We start from the raw sequence: 27,527 nt of genomic DNA, 5'->3' as shown, positions 1-27,527 counted from the left end.
CTGTGTAAAGGCCAGGCCACATCAGCTGTACCCTGGAGGGACTATGGCCCGTGAGTAGGTCCACACTGGAGCACGTCCACCCCCAAGGATGGAATCTCTGGATAAGTCCACACTGGAGCAGAGGCAAGGGTAGGAATCCAAAGGGACCAGAGATGGAGACTGTAATGGATAGACCTTTAAATTGTTGAAAACTATGATCTGAATTGCTTGTTATAGGATTACTGCATCAGGAGACACTGCCAGTGGAGAACAAGCCTTGCAAAAAGTGGAGCATGTGCAGCAGTGACCCTACCTGAGCTGGCTTTGGTGCCCAGTAACTCCATACCACAGCAGCTCTCTGGTCCTGAGTGACCACCAGAACAGATGGAGCCTAACGTCCTGACTAAATGAATTCAATTGACATTTCACAGACATTTTATGGACATTTTACAGGTACTTATATCTGTGAAGACAGCGAAGGATGGGAAAGAGGAAGGTGGCTGATGAGGATCTATTGGATAGTATGGGACCTGAGCATGATGTAAATAGTAGAGAATAATGTGTGGAGATTGTACTGGCTATGACTGGGATAGAGTTAATTTTCTTCATAGTAGCTTGTATGGTGCTATGCTCTGGATTTGTGATGAAAACAGTGTTGATAAAACACCAATGTTTGTGCTTCTCGTGTGACACAGGGAACACCTGCACTGTGACCAAGGAGGAAGGATGAGCACTCTCACCCTTGGATAGGTATTTTCCTCATATGCAAAGTGCACCAGTTACAAGTTAATGGATTGCATGTTATGAATTAGAGAACTTGTGAGTTAGAAACCTCACAACTGATGTGAATTAGTGAATTCATGAGCTAGATTAGTTTGTCCAGAGGGGATGCTTGCTTTCTTTCCTAATGAGCTTATAAAATATAAAGTTTAATTTGAAAAGTACATTTTCCTGTGAAATTGAGAGATCCAAACACACCATGACAGATTAGTAGTCTGTGGCCCTTCTCCCTATTGCCTATCCAAATATTTTAAAACAGATGCAAACAGGCAGTGACTATGGATCCTTCTCTGAAAGGAGTAGGGGAAATCCTTAGTAACACTTAAGTTCTGTGTACCTTGTCTACCCCACATTTTGTTTTTCTTTAAAGGCTTTGCCGAAGACCTCTGGTGGCTGCTTTTTGTTTTCCCCAGGGAAGTTACAGTCCACCCAGTCCTTCTCTCTTGTTTCACTCAGTATGGACTATGGACTTTTAGTGTTAATGTGTGTCAGCCTAAATAATTAAAAGCAATGCACACTGTATCCCAGAAAACTAGAAAGGTTGAAAATGTGCTTCTTCGGTCACAGAGAAATATGCAAACTCAAATCACAGTCAGCAGGAAAATGAATAAGCTATTTGGTGATACCATGTGCAACAAAACAGCATCATAAAAATACAATTATTTATAGTAGCATTCAACTCACGCAGTCATCACTGATTTAGTTTCCAATTATACAGAGGTAATTGTATTAACAAACTGCCTTATTCAGTTTAGTGGGAAGACAATTGAAAGTTTTAATGTCCTGGCATCTTCAAATAATAAATGATATGATCTGTGCACCCAATCCAACTAGAATCCTAATGATTGTTTTACCCAGGGCTTACTACAATATCAATATGCCTGAGATGGAACATACTTCTATGACTTTCTGGAGCCAAGACAGTTCTGGAATAAATCTAGAATAGAATAACTGTTCTAGAAATAAATATTGAAATACATAAAAGAACTTATTCCAGAATTAATGACTCTGTATTTATTACTATTTACAGTACAGGTTCAATTGTGTCAATAGAAATGTTTGCAGCCTGCATTTCATTGAATATAGTGGGAAGAACTTAGTTTTGTGACTTCAACTGCTGAAGCCAGACTAACTCTAAATAAACATTTTACAAAGACTCTAGAAGCAACCATAATGGGGTTTAGAGTCAGAACCCCATGTTTGATCTGCTGTTGAAACCCCCACTATCCTGCAAGTGCTGGGATACAGTTATGCTACAGGTGAGCTGACCCAGCTCCTGCCTGCCTTTCTTTACCTTTAAATTCTCAAGTGTTCCCAGGAGCCTAGATTTTTCTGAACTGCATATTATAGCAGTTCATGGATTTTTGTTGCCCCTTCCACACCCCCAAAAAAATATCCAGAAAGTGTGAAAGTGAGACTAGCGCAGAGGTTTCATTGACATTCATTTTCTGATGCAAGAGGTAATAGAAGCATTGGTAGGATATCTGTTCTATGAAAGTATTTTAGTATACTAAATCTATACAAATAGAACTCTTAAGAGGAACTTAATCTATGGTTTTTCATAATCTCTTCTAGGGAATACTTTATTATCTTCTAACTCTTATCTCTGTAAAAAAAGTGTTAGCTAAACAGGGGAGGCCCTAAGTTATGTGCTGTTCTGATTTTCAGAGAGGATGGGACAAGCTGGCTGCTTTACCAGGGTGTTTTTGTTGTTGTTGTTGTTGTTTGTTTTTTTTGTTTTGTTTTTGGTGTTTTTTTAGATTTTCCTCTTGATTGTCACATGACTTGCGAACATAAAATGTTGTTTACTCCCCCAGCCTCTTGTCACACCCCACATATTCTGCTAATGCAGCAGGCAGTTTGTCATTACTAAGTTTAGAATCTAAACAATCTGCTGTCTCTATTCACACTGTTCTGCAGGAGCTGCTCTTGGAGCAGCTGCACAGGTGCTGGCCCAAGGTAATGAAGACTGTATTTGCATAGGAAGGAATATCAAAGAATCGGGGTAGTCCTTAGCACTGGATGGGACCATGTGCCTCACTTTTATCTTAATACCTGTTAGAAGTGTGTGAGGTTTGTCTCTGAGAGTGAGTCTCTGAGAAAATAAAACCTAATCTTGATTCTCAGATATGTAAATGCAACTCCCGTTTTTATGTGCTCTGGGGATCTGCTGCACAGTAATTTTCTGGCTGCTCAGTAGCAGCAGCTAACAAAGCAGTGTTGGTATCTCTGGCGGCCCATGACCTGCTAACCCCTTTTTTTCTACTTTCTGTTTCTAAGTAGCTTGTTCCAGAAGAAGTAATCCACTATGAGTTCCCCTTAATCACCCATAAAGGTTTGGACAAAGTTAAACATATGCATGTATGTCCAAATAAGCTTGGCCTCCAGCCAGTGATTGTTTTTCTGGCTTTTTTCAAAATTCTTTCTCATTTATCTTTTCTCTTTTTGACAGTGTTGGGGATACAACCAAATATTGTAAATTGTAAATTGTACATCTCAAGAGCCTGCAAATACTGATGAAGCAGGTTCTGAAGCAGAACACAGCAGTGTTCTGAAGTTTACTTCATTATCCCGTTGAAAATATTAAATAAAAATCAGTCCTCACCCCCATATCTCTCACAGCCCAAACATCCCCTCACAGTTCAATGTATCCTATGTATTTGCAGCTCTGTGTTGAGTATATACTGGGACTTGCAGCATAAGGTAAACCACTTTTAAGAGGGAGAAGCCGTTGTGGGAGCTGGAGCTGCAGTTTGGTAGCTGGCAGAGTGAGGCAGCTGGGCTGTAAGCAGCCTGAGAGCATCCCAGGGAAATGGCTTGCTGCTGGCAGGCAGACAGCAGCAGCAGCAGGACAGAAGGAAGCAGGAGACACGACAGAACTGCAGATGTCACTGGCAGAAGACTGGTGTCAAATGATCCCAACACGACCCACCACAAACGATTGTAATCCTCATTTTTGTTTCAGCTGCAGGGCTGATAAGGCTGCCACTTTTAAAAGCTAATTGTGCTCAAAGGAGTTGCCCTGTTTGTTCCTAGAAAGCCACTGAGCAGTGTGGCTGCTTCTGCAGCCCCTGTGTTACACGAGGGCTGGTAAGGAGCCTGCAATGCACCAGCCCTGCAGCACCAGCACTGAGCTGGGCAGGCAGCGCCTGCGCTCAGGGCATGGCTGTCCTTGGCAACTCACAGCTGGCACAGCAAAGACGGCTGGAATTCATTTTTCAACTTAAATCTTTACAAAATATTGTTTGAAACCTTTTAAAAACATCTACTACATTGCATCTGCTGCCTTCTCTTCAGCCATTCCTTTTATAAATCTGTCTGAACAGAGTTTACACTCAAGTTTACACAGTAAAATTTTTTTAATAAGACCATAATATTTTTTGACTGTGGCCCTAGAACTTTCCAGATGTTGAGCAATCACTGTGCAGTATTTCTAGTAATACTCTCTAGGAACAGAAATTTTGCTTAGGAGAGACTGATGCCAAGTACTACTCCTTTTCCTTGTGAAAACTGGTGAGGTGTTTTGTTAATATATGTTCCTCAGCTTTCCACATTTATTGTGGTGATAATTTATGTTGTAATTGCAATAAGTGTATCATGTGCTTCCAAAACTATAGCAGAAGGCAGCTACAACCCCAATGCAGCAAACATAAAGGATTTCCTGTATTCATTTGCAGTTTCTTAATCAATTGATTAAGCATCTGATTTTCCATTAAGCTCTCTTTTTGCAAGGTCACTAAGGCTGCTTTTCTTAGCACGCAGTGTGTGTTATGTTAGCTCACAGACTGTTTTCAAGTGCAACAAGAACTGAAGGTGTGTTGCTTGATGGAAACAAGCCCACTGAGCATCTATGTTTTGCTTAGGTGAGCTGATAATACTAAGCAAAGAATGTAGGCTTGGGGTAGCCCCCATGCTATAATTCGAGATATTCAGGACCTTTGCAGGTCTTCTCAGGTTACTGTGCAAACAACGGAAATGAGAACTTTTTAGAATGAGATTTTGCTGCAGTTCACACATCTTTTTCTCTGCTAATGTAGACAGTAAGTTGGCTATATTAGTTGGCTGCCTTTGATAAACTAAATTGCTGGGACTCTGCCTGATTTCCTTTCAAAATGTGAAGCTGTTTTTAAGGAGATTTGGTGAGAAAACAGAGCACAGTGAATTTCACTAACTTCGGCTGGCTTGTAATGGAAAGGCCTGCAGTTACCCTTAGGCATGAACTTGATTATATGAAGAATAAAAAATACAAAATAAATCACATGCTTTAATTCTAAATTACATTATTTGATGTAATAAGAACTTCCATACCAGATAAAATCTAAATTAGTTGTCTGCCAATAGTAATTCCCAGATGTCTCTGAGGAAATTGCCCTATTCTTCAACTTCCTTTCTCCCCTCTGCAAGTATAATTGATAATTATGTAACAGCCTGACTGTAGAAGTTATTTTCTGACCTCAGGCTGGTGGCTGATTTATGCCCTGAACTGTGAACATTTATATCCATTATGAATTTTTATCAGGTCCAATCTAATTCCCTGCACAAATGTATGAATATGTATGTATAACCTTTTACTGAATCCTGCTAAGCACTTGGCCTCGATACCATTTGCCAGCATGTTTCACAGGAGTATTACTTTTGACTTTAAATATAATGCCTTTTACTTTCATGATGACCATCATTTGCTTGGGGAGTGTATCAGTGGTAGTGATAACCCCCAATATCCTTTTCCCCAGTAAATGCCTGCTCTGAGCAGCTCTCAAGCTCTCAAGCCTCAGCTGGATCCTGTGCTGGACCAGAAGGTAACAATCTCCAGCCTGCCAACATTTCCTGCTCCATTCCTCTTAGTCCAGACCTCACCTTTTACCTTATGGGTTGACGACAGGCAGAAGGATGATGCTTGCAGTAAATGGAAAGGTTAAAGTGTCTTTAGGACTACAGTCACTCTGCTGCACTATGACTTCCTGAATCTGAGGAGGTCATTACATTTTAATGTCAGGAGTTTATTTTGGGGAGAAGAAGTTGTTTTGGACTATGGGAAAGACATTAGTTTTGATTTGTGTTGGGTCAGGTCAAAGAGGTGCTTTTGTAAAATACTGGGGACAGAGAACTTAATCTTGGGGTGATCTATCACAGCTACATTTTATCACAGGAAAAAGGTAGATTGTGTTCAATTTGGTGGAAACTGGTTATACCTGGTAGAAGAAAGTTGGATTAGGAATTATTCTGAATAGAAAAGTAAGAACTGTTTTACCTAAAGATGGAATTTCACTGAACGTATACATGGGCTGACTGCTACCATGATAAGAATAGTTGGGTTTTGACTAGAGACAAAAGAAGATGAGACAGACTGTAGGGAAGATCATTCAGAAGCAGCAAGGAAAAAAAAAAGTTTTCCTTTTTCCTCTCAGTCCTGAGACATTATTGGTGGCACCTGCAATGAAAAGAAGACAATGAGACCAACTTCAATGGTCCATGCATGAAAAAATATGAGTTTGTGAATCCTTATAACACACTCTCAGGAACTATTATCGGTCTGGAAAAGTTCCTTTATAAAGAACAGGGATGTATGCAAAGCCAAAAGAGACATGGGGTGGTTACAACAGACAGTTAGCAGTAACTCCATACAGTGATCACAGTCAGTATTAAGCATCTGTGGACTTAGCCACAAAGCTTCAATTTTGGTGTAAATTCTTTAGCTTAGGAGTGAGGGCTGAGATATGGTCTCTTGTTGGTTCACTTAATTATATAATGAACAGCTCTGAAGTTTTTATTTGGATTAAAATTTCCCTGGAACTCAAGTAATTTAGATCTGAGGTTTTGGCTCTAGTCCATTCCCAGCTTGTACTCAATATAAATTACTCTCCTAGAACCATGACATGTTCAATTTATCCTCCATTTTAGACGGTTGAAAAGTGGATGCATAATTCTGCACATGTCACATGTTCTGTAATCTACTGTGACGAATGGACCAAATGACTGAAACTGCTAGGTAATACACTTTATTTTAGTCATGAACCCACACCCAGCCGTAGTTAAAATATCAGGCATTTGAAATATTTGATTTGAATCAATGCCAAATTCAATCTTATGCAAACAGAGAAAGAGAGAGGGAAAAGAAGTCCTGGTATTAACCCAGTGATTTATGTGTGGGAACATAAGGCCATTACAAGCAGCAATTGGCCAATTGTAACAAAAAGGAGTGGACCACCATGAAAAATCTTGACAACTTTTCATTGGAGCTGCTGTGATTGAGGGGTTTGGAACATGGTGATACTTTTACACATAGATAATGACCACAAGAAAAGTAGACTCAGGGACCAGGATTCCCCAAATTCCACCTTCTTTCAAAAATACTGGTCAAGCTCAGTATACCCATCTCCACTTACATTGGGAGGATTTCCCAAACAAATATTCCCATTCTGGAGACAAAACCAGAAAATAGTTCTAACACACCTATCTGAGAGAAATAGATATTTTTCATTATCTAATTCCTAATAACTATGTCAAGTTAAGAGCTGTATCCAGAAATAATGAACTTTGGTGTTGAGTTTGGATCTCCTGGGTCCATCTGACTTGCCCATTAGGACTACAAGTTTAGGTACAGAGAGGCAAAGTCAGCTGAACCTTCCCCAGGAGAAAGGAGGACTGCCTAGAATTTTGTCAGCATTAGACATCCCACAGGTATAATGACTTTGAGGATTGTTTTATACTCTGAAATATTACTATTTTTCTAAGGGCTCTTTTTACTATGTAGCAAGGCAATGTTTGCATAACCAAATGATAGGAAAGGTAGCATAAACAACTTTTAGCTACAGCTACTAATTCCAGTATTCAACTCAACCCAACTAAAGAGGTTTCTGGGTAGTGGTGCCCAGATACGCTCTGAATGAACTTCATCTGAAGTTATGCACGGAAAGGTCCAACTCCTTGTAGCTCTTTAAGCAATTTTCTCCTCAGCCAGAGACCTATCCCCTAATTTGATGTCTCTCAGTGGAAATTTTTTTCCTCTCAGTTGTCATGCCAAACAGTTGTTCGCTTTGTTAGTTTTTTCACAGAAAGGCACCTGTTCAATTTTAGATACTGTTCAGCCTGTTCCACTTCAGTGGTCTGCACTGCTCCTCTGAGAGCCCTGAGCTCTCCACATATTTCAGGCTGCCAGCTCTCTTATGTGCTTTTCCCCAGCAGCCAATTTTGCTCAGAAGCTCTTACGACTGAGCCAGCTTCCATTCCTTCATAAAGGGATACCCTCTTGTTATTGCAATTGAGGAGTTTCATAAGAGGCTTTTAATGTCTCCAGAGTGTTGTTGTGTACAATAAAATCTTGAATCAAGCTTTACCTAACACTCGCTCATGCAATACTCATTTATTGGCAAATTGCATTTGTTTCTGCTGTTGACAAGTACTTCTAGGTTTATTTCTAATATCACAATTACATTATCAGATTAATGTAGGCTTAAATAAAATGGTACATGCTTAGTTTGAGTAGCAGGAGCATTTCCAAGCCTGAATCACTAGTATGTACACTGCCATCTTGTGTCCTGAAGTTCTAGATAATATCAAAATGCTCAATATACATAGAGCTTTTCAGAAAATAGGAGTTAGCTGTATGAGTGGAATCTGGAAGGTTATCAAAAGATGTTTACTGTAATTTCCTTCTCTTTCTTGTAAAATGTAAAATAGTCATTAAAATAACAAGTTCGACTGATAACTCTAAATCCATCTGTTCTAAGGATCTATTCCTTTTCATTAGTGATTTGTGGGTAACCCAGTTTAAAAAAAAAAAAAAATAAAGAAAAAGGGCTACAGAGAAAATTGTGCTACAACCAAGCCACTCTCCCTTTTCCAGCAATAAGGTCCAATACAGACTCCAAGGTCTGGCTCTGTTGCAAGGCAACCTCTGAGCTGGTGTGGAGTTCCCAGAGCAGTTCTGTGCTAAATGCTTCTCTTCTGCTAAACAGGGGTATGATAGAAAACAGTGAATACTTATATTTTTAGCTAGAATCTGTCCCTTTGGAGCAACCGTGGTCTGAACATAACTAGATCATCACCGAGTCTGTTCCAGTGCTCACCAGAGGACTGGGCACTTGGTTCAAGAGGACCTAAAGTGACATGGACTTACAAAAATGAAGAAAGAATATAACATTTCTGCCCCACAGTGTTTATTCAGAACTGGGTTCAAAACACAAAGCCAATGACATTTTGGTGGATGAAACAAGTACTGCATGCTCTTTCCCTAAAAATGATCATTCCTTCATAACATGCTAATCAAAGAAGCCTTTTTGTATGTTTATACTTCCAGTTGCTTCCACTGTATATAACAGTATTTAGCTCTGGTTTTTTATTTTTAAAATTAATTTTAGCTTCTTTCTTCTGTTATTTATTATTATTTTGTTATTTATGATTGCAAATGTGTAGGAGCACTCTGAAAGTTTTGAAAATGGCTCTATAAAACCCCAAAGATTTACTCCAAGCAGTGGTTGTTCTCTGAAACAAGCATAGGGATCAAGACAGGGAAAAGGATGCAAAATCAAATGCTAAGCTTAGAGACACCTGGGGCAGGGCAGAAAATTGTAACAGCCTATCCAGGTAATAGATGCCAAGCTAAAATGGAAGAGAACATCAGCAGGGGACAGAAGCACCCTCAGCCTTACCCACTCAGCCATTTGCCTGAGTTAGTGGTTTCCATGCCACAGATTTTTCTTTCCACCTGTTTGGCATTTCTTTGCCCCTATGTACATACTTGTGTACGTGAACTTACAGCATTATTTTCCACCTCTGAAAGGCAAACACTTGTGGCACCCATTATTGTCTGAGGCAGGCAGGGCTTCTGTCTCCCAAGGTCATTTATTTATGCCCTACATACATAATATACAATGACACAGAGTTTAAAGAACCTCCCTTTCTTGTGACATGAGCAGTTATAATGACTTGAAAGAGCTTTTGCTTCTGTAATGATACTTTTATAATACTTTAATGCTTTATGAACTTGAAAAAGCAATGTGTGTATTGCGGCCTGGTTGCATAACCTCCTGCTCAGTAACAGGAGAACATTGAAACTGTTTGCACAACAGTGTTTAAGTAACGCAGAAAGCTTATTGAAAAGGGCTTTGTCATTTCAAAATCTGGAATGCTTTGCTAAGATTGTTAATGCTATTTTATTTACTTTATCTGCCCATAAGATTCCTGCCAGTTTTCTTAAGTTTTCTAGTGGAGAGTCATACTTCCTTACTTTATATCCTTTGCTGTGTTAGTATCCAAGAGATTTTCAGATAGAAAAAGCTAATTGGATACATATGAGGAATGATAATACAGTAATTCCAGTACTCCTAGAAGTTACATAAAATTAAGCAGGAAACTGTTTTCTGTAATCTCTGTTCTACTGTAACCTTTGATGGGGTGTGCATTTACCTCCCTGGTGACTGAATAGCACTGGCTGCAATAGTTACGGGAAAAGCAGAAGAAGGAAAACCACTGCAAACAGAGCAGGTCTGGGAGAAGAACTGATGTCTTTTGTGTCCTCAGTTCCTGAGGATGTTGGCTGCCACAGCCTGTGACTGGTCAGTCCAAGCCTCTCAAGCACCCCACGCTCCAGCTTTTGAGTGTCTGCCAACAGTTGCCATACTGTGTTAGACTGCATAATGTCCTAGCAATGGATGAACATTTGTGGTTTCCATTTCCAGGTTGCTTTCCATTATCTGGTTCATTTTGTCACTGTGAGACCTTCACTGATGCTAGAAGATGCATGTCCATCAGCTGGCCCATTTTTGTAACTACCTACCAGCAGAAGTTGACGGTGGGAGACAAAATATGAGGGATAATTCTAACTATGTGAATTGAACCTATCCCCTCTGGATGAGTTATTACATGCTGCAGTACCATGTCTGAGCTGCTGGGTGAATCCTAAATGTGAACTTTGGAGAAAATACCAGCTCAAGTTTAGACTTTCCCATTCCTATCAAAAAGTGCCCTCTGACCACCTAAAGTCACAAGCAATAGGCAAAATTGCAACCACTTGTGTGCATCTGGGTCCAGCTAAATCAGCTGTGTTCTTGAGAGATCAAAGAACACTCAGAGAAAGAATAGCATCAGGGAAAGGCAGATACAGCTGCATTGAACAAAATTTCAAAGCATTTCTTTATACTTTATCCTGTAATTCAGCTTAATATTTCTATGCTTTTCCAGGGGTACGATGCCCACCATGTGTGTTATTGCAGTCTTTGGCTCTCCTGGTAGAAGTAAACTACCCCACGTCCCTAGAGCACACATTTCCCAGAGGCCTTGCATGTACTTTATAGCTCAAGCATACTTGTCTAAAAAAAAAGGAGCTCTACCACCGAGCCCAAAATAACAAGTCTTGAATTTTAAGTTTCATAGGCTTTTGTTTTATGTTTTAACAAAGCTGCCTTTCCTTTAAAGTGTCCATCTGCAGGGCTATAAACATTAGTGAGGAAGCCTCTGCTTAGGTTTATTTTCTGTTAGCAAGAGCAGTTGGCCATCTGCTGGGTAAAAGGAAGGCTGGGCTTTGGTGCATTTGGAAGCACAGGTCACAAGCAGCACATGCCAGTCCTTTGCCAATGACACATTTAGGCTTGATTATCAGAAAATTGTTAATCCACCAGCTCACCTTTCCAGATCTCCTTAGATGAGAACTCAGTATCATGGAATTTCAAATGGCCTTCACACAGAGATGCTGCCTACATAAGATAATTGCTGTCCCCAGGTGTGGTAGGTCAAATGAAAAAATGTCACCAGGTCTCAGGATCCAGCTTCAGCTTCTGTGTTTCAGGATCTGAGATGGGGATGTCTGAGGTAGCTGGGGACTCCAGGACTCACTGTTGGCCCTGTGCTGGGACCTCCTGCAGGGATTTGCAGGGCTGAAGACAAAACTTGCCACAGAGGCACTCATTCAAATCAGCTCATTACAGGTCAGCTCTCCAGAAGTCTGAGGATGCTTGTGCAGCTGGCTCTGGAGTCTTGTTCCAACACTTGGTACATTTTGAAGAGTCCTGGAAGCAACGTACAAGGTAAGATGGAATGAGAAATCAAGGGTTGACAGGGGAAAAAAACCACCAAACTTGGAAATATTTTCTTTTAAACCCAGTCAAAACATAAATGACTCAAATGTCAAGTAAGATTGACAAGGCACAAGGATCAAGTCTGCCTGTTTTAACATGGCCAACAATGCCATGCAACTCAAGTAAGAACTATGGAAGGCAGGAACTCTTGGCAATGCTGGGATACACAGTATCACCCGGAAAATAAATCTGATGCAAGTAATTTTTCTGTTTTAATTTTTAATGGCTTTAGAAAGTGCTTAGAAGCTGCAGTAAAATGTATTTAGATACTATAACAAAAATGTTTAGAAGATGCTTTGCTGATATATAAATACACAATTCAGTCTACAAAATAATTGCTAAAAAGCTTTCTGTAAAAACCACTGAAGATCCAAAAGCCGTGCATTCTGCTCTGAGAGTTGGAGAATTTGAATGATGTACTGAGCATGAAATGAGGAATTTAAACATCTTACTGGAGACATAAGACAAAAATTATTTCCATCTAAGGAAAAATTCAAACAGAGAAAAAAACCCTCAAATTAGGGGCTCGAGAACAGTCATTTTAGCTCTGCCTTGCTTTCCTATGTACCAGGAGTCATGGTCCCCATTCCAGCTGAAACTTGCTATTTTAATTGGACTAAGGCAATTTTAATGCTATTGGCCCAAGTTGCTTTGTACCAAGATGCCCAAGCAAGTGCTACCATTGTCACAACAAGATAATTGTCCTGATAAATGCCTCAATTTTCTAACTCTCCCTCTGCTGAATTTGTTATCATGGTTTTATTCTTCCTTCAGTCACAAGGTTGTACTATTTTTCTTAACTGCCCTCTTAAAACTAGTGCATCCATAGGCCAGGAGGGAGTGCTGTGGTAGGGGAGCCAACAGTATTATTCCAGAGTCTGGATGTTCCAGCAAGCTTGGGAATGATTGCCCTGAGGTTTCTCACCAAGCTGCTTTCAGCTCACAAGGGCATGAGGAATCACTTAGTACTTCTTTTTATGCCTAGTCATTAGGTATATTTACAGTAGTACTTTCTCCCTCAATGTCTGGCATTGTTTTCTTTGCCCCTTTCTGTTTTACAACTGTTCCTTTGCCCCTAAACTTTCAGTACTGCAGCACTGAGGAGCCATGAACACAAGAACAGCTTGTTTTTTCAGTTCTCAACACACAAAGAATGTTGTGTTAAAGAGAAAATAAATTCTGCTTTTCTCTCATTTAAAAATGCCTACCTTCTCCAGCAACATCACTGCATGTAATGGAGCAGTAAGCAAGCAGCAGAGATTAATTATCTCACAAATATTTTGGAGAATCAAGCAGTTCACCCATTTGTGCTGCTCCATTTCCCATGTTCTCAGCTGAAAGAGCAGGCTGCTGTCTAAATTGATGGCATCCTTTTCAGCTGAGACCAGCTTAATCTATTTTGTGTTCTTCAAAAAAGGAGCTGCCTTTGTTGTCCCTTGTATGTGCCACATTTCTCTGTTGAAACAAAGAACTGGAGAACAGCATTGGCTTGACAGTGCCTGAGACTGGAGTCCTTAGGTCTGGCAAGGCAACAGCAGCAGGAGCATTTAAGGTGTCCTGCTGCTGCAAATTCCACAGAATAAGCTTACTCCTGTCATTAATTGTATATACTTAATTAAACTTCTACAAGGCGAAAATCAAATATGCAGATAAATTCAAATCACATCACCATCATCAGGAAGGAAATGACATTTTAAAAAGTTAAAATCAACAAATAACCAGTATTTCCAAAAAGGAAAAGGAGACAGACAGCCAGGCTGCCTGCTAGTGACTATCACTGTTCTGTCTTCAGCAGTGCTTGCTTACTTATAGGTAATGATGCTTTTTAGTGGTTCCTACCCATGAGTGTCCACTTTACTCTTCTCCAGGAGGGTGTCTCTCTCATCACAAAGACTGTTTAGCTGCCTGTGGAGCAGCTGCTGAACTGCTCCAGTTTATGGCCTTGCATATTCAGATAAATTGCTGCTCATTTCTCTTAATATACGGTGCTGTACTTTGAAAAATCCTGAAAATTAACCCTTTTTTGCCAGCATTTTGATGTTAAAACTGTATTTTAAAAACAGGAACAGATTTGCATCTGAGCAGAAATGTTGCTTTTACTCATTCAAATATTCTGTTCAGCTGCCTTTGACAGCCCCAGTCTAAACTAGAATTGAATCAACATTTGTTTTGTTTCACATGACAGAATTAGCTACATTTTTTCAAACTTCCTTGATTTACTACCTGGTCTCATTACTCAGAATTCAGTCTGTCTCCTTTTGTTTTTTCGATCTCAAAAGGGACAGAATTGAACAACTTAGATCCAGTTCCAAGGAAAAGCAGAGTAAGTTATGGAAGCTGTGTGCCTCTGCCCCAAACAAAATGCAAATGGTCTAATACTGTCATAATGATAATTTAACTGCCTGTAAACCATTAAATCACTAGTTTTCTGCTGTGGTTGGCCACTGGTGCAACACCACGTGGTGGATGGTGCTGACTAGCTTGTGTTTAAGTTCCTTGTTCACAGCTTTGTGACTCGGGTTCCTCTTTTTCTGACTGCAATTCCTCTTTCCCATTTCTCCATTTCTTGAGCAATGGGAGAGGTACAAAAGAAACATGGTACAAGAAAACAGAATATGGTATGTTCATGGCATTGGCAGTATCCTGCTGAAGCTTTCTGTGGCAAGCTTAAAAAAATGCCATTTCTAAATATTCATTTTGCCTCCATTATCTTGCCATGTAATTGCTCAGGGTGGTCAATCCCCTCATGGCACAGCATATGAAGGGACCACTAAATGCCTAAAGCCACCATGTGTGTTTGTCCACACTCTGCCTGACTCTCATCTAATCTGTTCTCATTATCTTTGCATGTCTTTGCATGTATTCCTAAATTCTTCATTCTGAGGCATGTCTCTCAAAATGAATTGTATTAGTCCCCTACATTACTTCAGTGCATCCAGGGAGAGCACCTCTTTATTTGGCAGTCCAGAGGGAATCTGAGCCAAATTAGAAGGAATTGCTGGAAACTTTGAGGGAACAGACTAAGGAGGAACTGAGTATCACTCAGGGCTGAAAAAAGAGACAAGTTCAGGGGATGGGAGAAAGTGGCTATTTGGGTAAGCATATCTTAAAGTAGTTTAGTGCATAAACTGCAAATCTGCAGAACATCAGGACTCAGCCTAACCCATTTCCCCATCAGACCTTAAATGAGAGTCACAGTTTCCACTCTTAGCTGTGTGTTAAATAACTATGCATCTGATATATAAAAAGGATATGAGTGCCTGCATGTATCAGAACAAATACAGATGGCTCAGAGTGATTGTACACTGCCTTCCATTTTCACAAAGCACCTGGAAATTCAGATGTTTAATAAAATTTCCTCTTATTCATTATATAATCTTGACTTTCCATTAGTAGCTACCTTTGCAGGTATTGTGAGGACAATTTTACTATTGTGTGGAAGATAATTATCAAGTAATATGATATAAGAATTATTGAGACAAGCAAAATAGGTATACAGAAAATTCAGGTCTGGAGTTAACTAAAGTAAAAATATATCACTAATAACTCTGCTTTGGAGCACCAGTAGAAGGCTTAGTGAACTCACAGAAGTTTCACTGAGGAGTTATGTGTTTTTAAATATACCATGGACAAGGACTTAGTATTTGATTCTCAGTGATCATTCCTTGTTCAGATACAGACTTACTTTTAAGTTCTAGCATTTCTAAGCTTTCAGTTCATCTTGTTGACTGAAAGCTGAAATAGTTGAGCTCCTTTTACATTTTCTCTCTTTATCAGGAGACAGTTGACCACCATGTACAAAAACATCTGCATTTTTTGTATGTGTAAAGAGAGAAGACACTGCCCACTAACCTTTTCTATACAAAAAAGGTCAGCTTCTGGTTGGAGATCCCTAAATTAGAGGTTTCATTAATGGCCATGCTCTTTCTAATAATTTTTCCCATATTATCACTCCTATCCTTGTGTAACTTTTCAGATCCAGGCTGATCCTTGCCAATGGCTTGAGGTCCTTCAGGCTTCTCTGTAGCTCTAAGCTCTGAGACCTGGGCCTTTCTTTTTCTGTGGCACTGAGGCCAACAAGCTGAGCTCATAGTGCTGTAAGCTGGTAGTGGATGGATGGATGGATGGATGGATGGATGGATGGATGGATGGATGGATGGATGGATGGATGGATGGATTAATGAAGGCAGTGCTTTTTCCCAGGGACTCTGCTGACATAATAAAAGTGTCACAATGCCTAAGTAGGTATTAGAGAAATTGGCTACTTCAGGAAAATTTCTTGGCCCATTCCACATCAACAAAACTCCTCCCAGAGCATGAATTACTTGGTGTTGAATGACATGTTTACAAATGTGTGTAGGCTTGGTTGTTTTTTTTTCCCTTTGAAAAAAAAAAAAGACTAATCCAGAGGTTATCTCAAGGACTTATGCTTTTTTACCCTCCCCCCCCCCCCCCCCTTTTATTGCCTCAACAGCTTCTTCTGAGTCCATGATTCAGCTGTGGATGTCTCACACCCATCCTAAACATAGGGCAGCCAAAACCCCACCTCTTCTGTAGGTGGTGTCTTTTTGTACAGGGGTACGGAACAAAAAGGTGTTCTAATACCTTAGTGTCAGCCACATCTTAATAGTGGTTGAACTGGAGAAAGCAAGAACACCTGGAACATGCCTTTTTCAGTAGGTGTTTCCTCCTGTTTAAACCTTGCAAGCAGCACCATGAAGTGAAGGGTCTTGAAAAAATTAGTTTCTACTTTTTCATTTTTCTGGTAAGCAAAGGCTTCTTTTTGTCTATTTTCTCAAAGCCTAGTATTATGATAATGTTATTCTGTTGCCTTCAGAAGCAGTGAGGTGAATTAAGAATTGTAGCCCAAACCTAAATCACTTTAAAAATAAATAAAAAGAATCCCACAACACTCTTCCTGCTATTTAGTCAGTAAAGGAATAGCACAGACACATACTACAGCACTGCACTTCCTACCAGGACCGGGAACTTTCTCATGTTTCAATAAAACTTCTTTGAAGTGTTTCAAAATTCTTACTACAGTTTAGGTTGAACACTGTACTTTACCTTCTCTCCCAGATATATGTACAGTTGCTACTTCCCATCAGTTGATTTTCTGCATCTGATACCTACATCTCAGGGGCTCTCATGATTCTCTACAGCCTGTTGCAGGACTCCATTCAAGGCAAGAAGATTTATCTGAAGAGTCTTTGCGCAATCTGTGTGCAGGTTGCCTAGGAGTGTAGTGTTTGTCCTGAGACCATGTTCCCTCCATGGTCTCCCATGGGACCACTGCGTAATGGAACTCTGAGGCACCTTGTTATGAAGACCTCTCTGAAAGTTTAAAGTACTCTGGCAACTTTATTTTGTATTACACTGTAAACTGGCCTTAAAACTGTGTTTCTTAAAAATGCCAATATGCCAAATTCTGGAAATGCATGCCTTTAATGACATGAGATGTCACACCAAGTTGGCATCTCACTTATAGTTACAGATGCACTTGGTTTTGTGGGAAGGGCAGCTCATGGAATGGCAAAGGCTGCTGCTGTGGCTCAACAACAGTTAGAATACTTCCAACTCCTGCATTGTAGATCTGCTGGTATTTTTACTGATATAAGTTCTCTTCAGTCTCACAACATACTACTTTCAAAATCATGTTTCCTAAGTTTTCTTCTCAGCACTAATGCTTATCAGAATGAATTATATGGCTAAATTAGATATAGATTTGGAAAACATGCTGGTGGTTCACTTCTGGCAAATGAGAAACAGTAACCTCACAATCTGACAGCACATTATGTTACTGCTGCTTTTTATGATGATTGCCATCTTTCCAAGGGGGAGCAGGGACTGCATGCAGAGCACTGGTAGGAGCTAAGCATTCTTATTGTAAGAAAAAAAACCCCCTTTTTCACAAAAATGAGGTGTGACTTAGCTATCCATCTGCTTTGCAAAAGACAAGGCTCTCAGTAGTTTCCAAATCATACCACCATGTCTCTAGCATCCCCAGTGAAATCTCCATTCACACACATACTTAAAAAGTAATTTGGAACTTTTTTGAGAAATAAGTTGTAAGGTGGTGACAAACATTACTTATCAGATTCTAGTTGAGGTTAATTTTTTACTGTGAAGCTCTACAATTAGGATCAAATAAATGACCAATGGGCTCATTATTTTTCCTTACAATGCAAGTGACTGTGATACCAGGAGACATTCTAGGAAAATCTGAAGGATATAGTATCTCTTTGGCAGCTTTCAGCAATGTGGAAAGTTTTAGGTAACTGTGACTGAAAGTTCCTCCAGCTATATCCAGAACTTCAGTAAACAATGTGAATGGAAATTCAGTCAAGACTTGTGTTTGTTCCCTACAGACTGCCTCCACAGCAGCAGACAACTAAATGTGGATATGCATGAGTTAATCCAGAAACTTGTATACAAATTATTCACAGGAGGGAAATTTAACTCCATAACCAAACTATTGAACTGCCACAACAGCTGTTTATGTTGCACTAATACCAGAAACCTAACTTAAGACTGAGATCCCATTGCAACTAGTGCAACCACTGCCCCAGGAAAATTGCAGACTATTTTCTAGACAAAGTACACAAAGGGCATAAAATCAATGAACAACGGCGAGAATAAAAGCAAAACAAACAGTAATAACACCTGGGTGGCTTTTATGAACTGCTTTGCATCAGTAGGCATTACTGGGGTTGGTCCTTTATTGTCACACAGTCCATAGTGTTTTTATCCTCAGACCAGTCTCTCTAGGGACATACTGTTATCCTGAGTTTATATGTGGGGAGCTTTGACTCAAAGAAGCAACAATATTGCATGTGAGGTAAGGAACTGAGCCCAAGTCTCACTGCTTGTGCAGTACTGCTCCCCAGAGAACTTCTGCACATTGCTTAGCTAATGGAAAGGTACCACGCTGAAGTGTCATGGGAGAAATAGGTCCCTAAAAGAGGTTTGAAAGAGGGCAAGAGTTTTAGCAATTTTCTTGGGATTTTATTTCACATATGTGACAAACATCTGAGGAAGAAATGAACAAATAAATCCACACTGATAGACAAAATGTCATTATGAAAGAGCCAGTCATCACATAGATCCCAGCAATCCACTTCGGGACTTCCAAAAATCTGTTTGATGCCAGTCAGTGGCAAAAGCCAATCATGAAAAGTAGGTCCCGTGTGACAACTGAGTAGGCTTCAACAGTGTGAGATACTTCATGTCACAGAGGAAAAGTTGGAATTAATCTGAGCAGGTCATCTAGCCCATCACCTTGCCCTGAGCAGAACTGCTTATAATGATATGTCTGATAGATGTATGTTGTCTGTTCTTAACATTGTCTAATGAAGGTCACTTTGTTCTCTGCTTAGGCAGACTACAACAGTTTTTCATTTTCACTGCCATTACAAAGTAGTCTAATGCTAATACTGAAGTTATATCTTGCAGTTTGAGCTCATTACTTCTCACCAGCCTAGCTGGGACATGAACAGCAGATTGATTGCTTCCTTTCATTCCACAGCAGTCTTTTACATACTTGAAGACTGATAACCTATCTTCCTCAGTCTTTAGTAAAGGACTCAGTTTGTTAAGCTTTTTTTCATTCCCTGATGGAAAAAATGCTCTTCCCATCTGTTCTACTTTAAAATGTTTCCAGTTTTCACATCCTTTCCCGAGTGGAAATCCAAAGCATTCTGGTGCATCAAGGCAAATTCATAGCAGAAAACACCTGGGGTTGGCATCAAGTCTGTATCTCCCCTTAAATCCTAGTTCTTCTCCCTCTTCAAAGTGATGCAACGAAGTGAACCCCAGATGTTCCCAGAGGCCCAAATACGGTCAGGATTGTCAGTTTTGGCAAGGACTGGCCCAATGATGGCTATCCCAGATACAGAAGGGGATGCATTCCCAGCAGTCGGTCAGCAGTCATCTCGTGGTGCGGGTTTATTGAGGGGGAGCAGCTCACGGGGACCTGGATCCTTCCTGCCAGCACAGCCGGGTTGCACGGGCAGAGAGAGGCACCCGGCTCAGCAGCCCTGCACTCACCAGGGCCTTGCGTCCCTATCAACAGCCATGATAAAATCTCAACACCTGTAGGATTATCTGCCACCTCACCGGCCTATTTCTTAAGTAACCCGCCTATGATGTTGCCATTAATTAGCATTTCATCATGAACTTAGGCAATCCTCTCTGAAGGCCACCTTCGTGTTCTCTCAAGTTTGTTCAGCGACCCAGAGGGGCTGTAATTACAGCACCGGAGGCGGGAAATCTTTCATAAACGCCTTTTCTCTCTCTCTCCGGTTAGCCCACCAAGCCCAGCGCCGCCGAGGCAGGAGGCTGCGGCAGGACCGGGCAGGACCGTGCCGGGGAACGGGAGCGAGCGGGCCGCGGGGCGCGGGGGGCGGGCGGTGCCGCCGGGCGGTGCCTTCCGCCCGCGCGCCCTCTCACCCGGCGGCGGTCGCGGCACAACACGGAAGCGATGGCGGCCGCGGCCGGGGAGGCAGCGGGAGGTGGCGGCGGCTCCCCGTCCTCCGCCCGGCGGCGGCTGCGCATCCTCTCCGGGCACCTGCGGGGCTCGCCGCGGGCCCCGGGGCGGGGAGCGCTCTCCCCGAGCCCCTGCAAGGCGCAGGGCGGCTCCGCCGGGCCGGCCTCCGGCTCTATCCCGAAGAAGCGGTGGGTGCGGGCGGGGGTCCCCGCGACGGGGCCGGGCCGGGCGGGCTCCCGGAGCGCGGGGCCGGGGCTGCGGGCCGGGGCCGGGGCGGCCCGCGCTCTGACAGCGCTCTGACAGCGCTCTCCTCCCCGCCGGGCACGGGCACGGGCACGGGCCGGCGGGGCCCGGGGAGGGCCCGCGTGGGCTCTGCGGGAGGAGCGGGGCCCCGGCGGGGAGGAGGGAGAGGCAGATCCCAGTCGCGGGTGAGGTGCTGAAGGCATGCACCTCTGAGGGGGCTGGAGGAAACAGAAAGAAGGTGGCCTTCAGACTCTTCCGTGTCTGTAGTAAGTGGGATGGTGTTAAAGTCGTTCATGGGCATCTTAATCATATCTTTAGATGTGATGGAGAAGTTTTGTTTTTGTAAAATACTTTGAGACTGCTTTTATGAGGAATGCAGCACGTGTGAAGAGCAAGGTCTGTGTCTGGTCTCTCAGTCCTCTCCTGTTCACAGAAACCTTCACCCGATGTGAATATTGGCAGAGTGTGCTCATACATTAAGCTCGAACAAAAGTTTCTTAGAAAGGAATAATTTTAGAATTATGAACTACTTTCTCTGGTTCTTGCTGTCTGTAGTAGTAAGGAGTCAGTTATATTACACCAAGGAAAGACAATCAAATTCTCTAGTTCAAAGTTGTTTCACTGGCTCTTGGATTTGTTTTTCTGCTAGATCTTTTTAAAAATGCTATGATTATAATACCGTTATGTAGTTCCATGTAACTTACCATGAGGCTCCCTTTCTGCTGGGGTGGACTTGTACTAGTTTTGTGACATCCTTTCCCCCTTTCTCTGAAACTGATTTTCTGTATGTGTGTTGGCTTTCTATCTTGTAAGAGCATTTTAAGGCTTAGGTTGTAGACAGCCTCCTGTTGTCTCTTGAGCTGTGGACCAGAACTGTGCACGGGGGCAGTTCAGAGGCAGACTGGGCAAGAAGTGAATGGAAGAGCTGTTCCTCCTTCGAGCAAAGTCTATTCAGCCCATGCTTTGCTCCCAGCCTTTTCAAAAGGAGAGCAAGAAGCAGCCTGGATTCTCTTGACGGGCAATTTGTGGCCTACGGTGACCAGCTGAACTTGCCTGCTTTGGGAGGACTGGGATGTCATGCACATGCAGTCAGATGTGAACAGCTTTTGAAAGATTTTAGTTTTCATTGTGGGGAATTTGATGCTTGTGCAGGAGATGAGTCAAACAGTGCTGCTCACTGGGACAAATGGTTTTTTCTGAAGCTGTTGCCTTCCATTTCGAGTTTTTGTTTGGTTTGAATTTAGGAAGAAATCACTATTTCTGAAAAAATACCATCTTAGCTATTTTTCAGGGACTTATTTTAAATGGATTGCTGTATAGTTTCTGCAGCCAGTTATTGCATCTGTGAAGAGCAGGAAAAACAGACTTTTGTGAAGATGTCTGTGAACTCAAAGATAGCTTCTTTCTCAGTGGAAACACAGGCTTGGGGAACTTAACACCTGTATTTCTACAAGTTATTGACATTGCTTTCCCCTGTTAGGATTTGCTGTAGGATCATAATGGATTAGTATTTTTACTCTAAATACCTTGATCTGGACTCAGAATAAAAAATTTCTGTGGAGGTGTAAAGGAGCTGCTGGACAGCTTAGCTTGTTCTTCACCAGAGGTACGACTTTATTGCTGTACTTAGAGCCCAGCCTTTTTGTTCTGTGTGTAGAAACAAGAACAACTTAAAGGGAACTTTATCTCTGTCTTAAGCTTCTGTCTGAACATCTGAGATATGGTTGAAACACTCCTAAGATGCTGCATGTGAAAATTCTGTTACTTCAGTATAGCTAGGAAATTAGGATCTTGGTTGAGCTCGTGTTTGAGAGCAATACCCAGGTTTTGGAGTGATGGAGGAGAAAGTTCTGTTGCCTACACTGATTTGGAGGGGGCAAGTGATGAACTCCTGAGTCTTGTTCTAGTGACTCACAGCTAATCTAGAGCTGATTTTTATTTGTGAGGCTGAGAAGGTTGATGGGGAAATCCAGTTAAAATAACTGACCTAGACAAAGTGCATGCCTTTTCTTGGTAATATTAGGACAATCCAAAGCTGAATGCTGTTTTCTGGTATAAATGCTGATTCAGCTATTCCACCTCTTTTGAACTGATAGTTTGATTTTTCCTAGCAAAGCTGTAGCCTAAAGTACCTTAAGCTAAATGTTTGTTCCTTTCACCTGTTGCATCTTTCCTGTAGTGTTTGAAATAGTAGCAAAGCTATGGACACTACTTTAGCAGATTTAGGTGTGCTTCGCTCATGTTGCATTTATTCTGCAAGTAAATGGCTTTCTTTGATGAAAAAAATGGCTTTGTAGTACTTTAGGTCTGTGACCACAGATTTTTTTTCTGGCTGCTTTTCTAACAGTCAGTAGACAGTGGCCTCTAGAAACATGGCTTTCTTGTTGATAGTTCAACAACCAAACTGTTAAAGATCTTACCCAGACATTATCTCTCACCAGCAAAGGGAGGATGGAGAGTACGTGGTATTGACTGAAAGTCGGTAGGTCTCATCCAATTCTTGTTTCCAAATAAAAATGCCTTGAAAGACTGAGCAATGCATTTGCATATTGATGTGTTTAAGGATTATAATACACTTTCTAGTTTCTCAAGTTATGGTTATTGAGATGGGAAAATTCCTCCAAAGACAAGCAACTATTTGTCTGAGTATCCTCTTGAGGGAAGTCTTTGGTACTGTAAGAGTAGAGAGATATTATTTCTCAGTGGCACTCCTGGATTGAATGTAGTATTTTAATTGAGTGTTGCAGTGAAAGATGGAATCATAGTAACACAGTGTGTGTTGAAGCCTTAAGAGGATGATAGGCATGCTGAAAAAGTTGGTAAAACAATTGAGCCTGAAAATAACTCTTCTTGAAATTACTTTTGCTGTCCTTTAATGTTATGCTGTTGACTTCTGTTGATTGGTAGGCTCACTTTGCTGGTGACACTTAAGTTAAAAACTTACTTAATCTTCAGAGTAACTGTGTATACACAAAGTGTTAAACTTGGTGTTGTTCAAGTGTTCCAACGGCTTTGGAAGCAGTTAGGTGCTGCAACTTCCTGGAGCAGGGTTGTACCAGAGTAACTGCTAGGTGTGCTAGAAAGTAAGAGTGCTTCAGGGGTGGAGCATGCACTGATACTGATCTCATCAAAATAGCTTGTATAGTCTAACTTATTTAAATCAAACTTTCAACAGTTTGGTCTTTGTCAAAAGGGATAATTGATTTAGTTTAAATAAATGTTGATTCAGTAGCTTGCAGGCTTAAAATTTATTCTGTCCTAGAGCAACAGAAAGCAGGACAAGATCTCCTGATTATCCTATCTCTGTGGAGAAGCTGCTTTCCTAGGGGATGCAAAGAGGCTTGTGAATATCTTTTAATTATTATGGACATACTGTTACACAGGGTAAACTAAAGGATGGGTGTGTAGCAAGCTGAGTGCTGTGTGTTGAGTTCACAGGCAAGTGGTTCAGGGTAGTGCATTCATGTTGCCACACCTTCTTCATATAGACACTTGCAGTTCTTGCTGCAAGCAATTATGATGTTATTATGCAGCAACGTAAATTAACTCCAAGAGAATTGGTACTATTGAATATAACAAGTGTCTTCAGAGAGGCTTTGTATCTTACCCCAATACTCTGAGGGATCTTTATTATAAAGACTTCATCCTTTAGAGAACAGTGTTTAAGCAACACGTGGTGCTAAGCTGTATCCTGGTGTAACTGATTTCTGAGTTTAAGGTGATGAAAAAGGGTGAGGAAGGAAAGGCCTGGTGCCACTACACCAGTCTTAAGAAATCAGAAGAGTAAGAACCTGTTGCATTGAGGAAGGTGTGGCAGTTCACAGGAGGTTGTGATTGCATCAAAGCAATTAATTGTTAGTCAAAGTTAATACTTGAGGAACAGATAAAGAAGATTTTCCTATGGAAACATCAACATGAAAAAAAGTGTCATAATCTGATGGTAAAAGTGACTTCATATGTGACAGCAATTCTAGCACGTAGCACCTAGTAGTTGCATGTCAGGAAGATGAAGTGTAGGAAATCTATAAGAATTTAAGTAACACGTTATTTATTGTTAGATCACTTGATAACAAGTAAGCCAAACTGGATATACTCATTAGCTAAATTTTATTAGAAACCAAGAGCCTAGATGAAAGTGTGAAGTGTTTAATATGTGAAGCTCACTATAGATTATTATATGAAAGCAAGGAGCAGTTCATAGCAACAACTGAAAGACTTTTGTATGTCAGCTGCTTGATATCTAGTGAGATATGTACTGTTAGGTACAAGAAAATGAATGTGTATATAGCTGTTTATTTAAACTTGATGTGTTTATTTAAACTGAATAGAATTAGAATAATCTGATAATGCAATAGACTTAAGTGATTACTTAGACTAAAAGCTACTTTGAGCTGAAGCAAATTAAGGAGATCAGTAGTGTAGCGGACTGCAGTCAACTAGGCATTCCTGAAGTGTTACTGTACCTCTTTGTAGAAAATAACTAATATTGAGTATTAAAAATCAGTTGCAGGTTGAATGTGATGGACAAGCCTAATACCTCTGTAGTGTTATTATAATCCAAACACTGGGCTGTTTTGTGCAACACCATCGGGGTTGATGGTGTAGGCCAGAAAGGTTTCTTGAGCTGTGATGTATTTGCTACAAAGCATGATAAAAAATTCTCCATGGGATGGGTAAAAAGGTGTCTAGGAACTGAACTTGTGCAGAAAAATGGCAAACAGTTGATTAATTCAGTAAGTTATTTCTTTTAAGACAGCAAAGCAGATTTCCTGGTTTTGCAAGCTTTCAGAAAATACTTCTCAAAGGACTGATCTCTGTGCTGTTTCATTTACTGCCTGGAAATAGCCATGTGTGTGCATTTTGTAGTAAAGCAGTCTCTTCAAAGATAAAAGTGAAACTGGTGTCAGCTGAAGTAGTAGGTGGAAGAGTAGGTAGAGAGAGCTTCTAGTAAAGTATTCTGTTGCATAAGAATCATTTGGCCAAGTGTCTACTGGGAAGAATGATTATAATATCTTGGCTTTCCTCGATCTTTAATTCGCCCTAATTGACTTTATTTGCTATGGAAGAACACTATAGAAACACTAATTTCCATATTCCTTGGGGCTTTGTTTATTACAGTGTGGTGAAATGAAGAGTAATTAAATAGTCAAAGCTAAGAACGTGTGTAAGGAAAGTGAACACTTGTTTTATCAGAATAGTTTAAAGAAAAGCACTCTGCTTTTGGGTACCTAAACCCTTGATGCCTAAAATCTGGTTGTCTGCATTTGCTGCTTACTGTAGGTATAAATTGTAGTTATGAGTCCAGGTTTGTGTTGTATTAGGTATTCAGCAAACAGAATGGCAACTGAATCGGTGTATGTGCAGCTGCCAGGGCTTAGCTGAAAGTGTGGGCTACAGAACCTGGATGTGTCCAAGGATATAAAATAGGTGTTATTTGACTTCAGACTTGAGAACAACTATATTGGGTTTGCTGCAGGGAAGGTCTTCCAAGAGGGAAAAAGTATGAGAATGACAAATACAGCAGAGAGTCTCTGCCTGCAGAATGGCATTCCTCTCTGGATAAATGATGCTTTCAAAAGCAATTCTTGAAACAATTCCTTGGGCTGCATGTTCTTTCTTTATTTCAGGCACCTGATGCTAATTTACTGCTGGCTTCAGATGCACTCGATAGTGTTGCTGGTTGAGAAGTGGGACTGTTCAGAGGAGAGGGAGAGAGTGATATTCTAATACCTGTGTAAAGGGTTCTGAATTTCCAGCTGGGGGGTTTGGTAACCCAAAGTCCAACTGAGGTAGGCTCCGAGGAGTTGTTCCTTGGGTAATGTTTTCTTGTAACACCTTACCACCATAAAACTGCCTCAGTATTACTGCACCCACACACTTGAGCTTTGCAAGAAGTCTCCAACTTGCAAGACTGTGTTACATTAGGCAAAAACTGATGCTTAAGCCCATGTGGTAACCCTTAAAACTGCCACATTAAACTGATTTCCAGGAATCTGCTGCTTCCATTGTGCAACAGCAGTGCCTGTGAATATTTTATATGTATGTGATTTTAATGAAGAGCATCCTCTGGTGACTAAATTGACAATGTCAGTGGTTATTGTGGGGAAACTGATGGGAGCATCTGGGCTTTGCTCCACCTGAGTCAGGTTTCTCCAGCTGGATTGAACTGCACATTCATCTTGTTTCTCCAAAGAAGCCTTGGCTGTCTGTGGGAGACTATGCTTATCCTTCAGCCTCCTATGGGAGACAGGAGAACTTTTTCATCCTGTCGCTGTGCTGGTCACTAAAACCTGAAATCTGCAGGCAGGTACAGTTTGTTGAAATAGAGTAGTCTTCTGCCTCTGCCTGCCCAGCTGAGCAACTGGATTCTTCAGGAGCACTAATTCAGCTGGTGGGCCAGGGGCCACCCTTCTGCCCCCCCCCAGCTGCAAAAATCCTTATCCAGTGAGTCAAACTAGTATTTCAGTGTTGGGCATTGTAATGGAAGTGGAATATTTAAATTCACTTAAACTAATCGCACTGTGGTAATCTATTGTCACTGCTTCCATGGTGACTTGTTTTCTTTCAGGCAATATAATTTCATGTATTTATATATATGTATATATAAAGATATACATTAGAGATCTTAAGCAAAGTGTGATTTATACTATTTCATATATGTCAGTAGTGAATTTCTGTCATTTAAGTTAGAAGGCAAGAAAGTACTAGTCAGTTTCTACTGTTTCTGATTAAAATATTCCACATTTCTGTCAAAAATGAGATAGTTAATGAGCTTGATATTTTGTTGGAGCCAATGTACTGAATTTGAAAGGTGTTGTCTTTAAGACAGTTTGGGTACAATACTGAATAACATTTAGTTTACAGTGAGAATAATGTCAGATGTTGCTGAGAGTCTTGGCTATATATTCTTGGAAAGGAATCTGGAAAGATAACCAGAAGGGTATGTAAGTTGTATCTTGCTACAC

At 40.9% G+C, this 27,527-nt stretch overlaps 1 protein-coding gene across 3 annotated transcripts in view; it reads left to right on the top strand.

Moving 5' to 3' along the window:
- Nucleotides 1–27,527, top strand: part of AGPS (alkylglycerone phosphate synthase) — a 74,942-nt gene that overhangs the window by 4,866 nt on the left and 42,549 nt on the right. Inside the window, exon 1 of one of the 3 annotated variants that reach the window (XM_062498640.1) lies at nt 20,314–20,507. The exons of the other annotated variants lie outside the window; for them this stretch is intronic. Coding sequence (XP_062354624.1) covers nt 20,314–20,507 — 194 coding nt within the window. Of the gene's footprint in view, nt 1–20,313; nt 20,508–27,527 lie in introns of those variants that run through there. 3 annotated transcript variants of the gene reach the window in all.

The sequence above is a fragment of the Cinclus cinclus genome, chromosome 9 (assembly GCF_963662255.1).
Source record: "Cinclus cinclus chromosome 9, bCinCin1.1, whole genome shotgun sequence".
Taxonomy (NCBI): Eukaryota; Metazoa; Chordata; class Aves; order Passeriformes; family Cinclidae; genus Cinclus; species Cinclus cinclus.
This window is presented reverse-complemented; position numbering and strand designations above follow the sequence as displayed.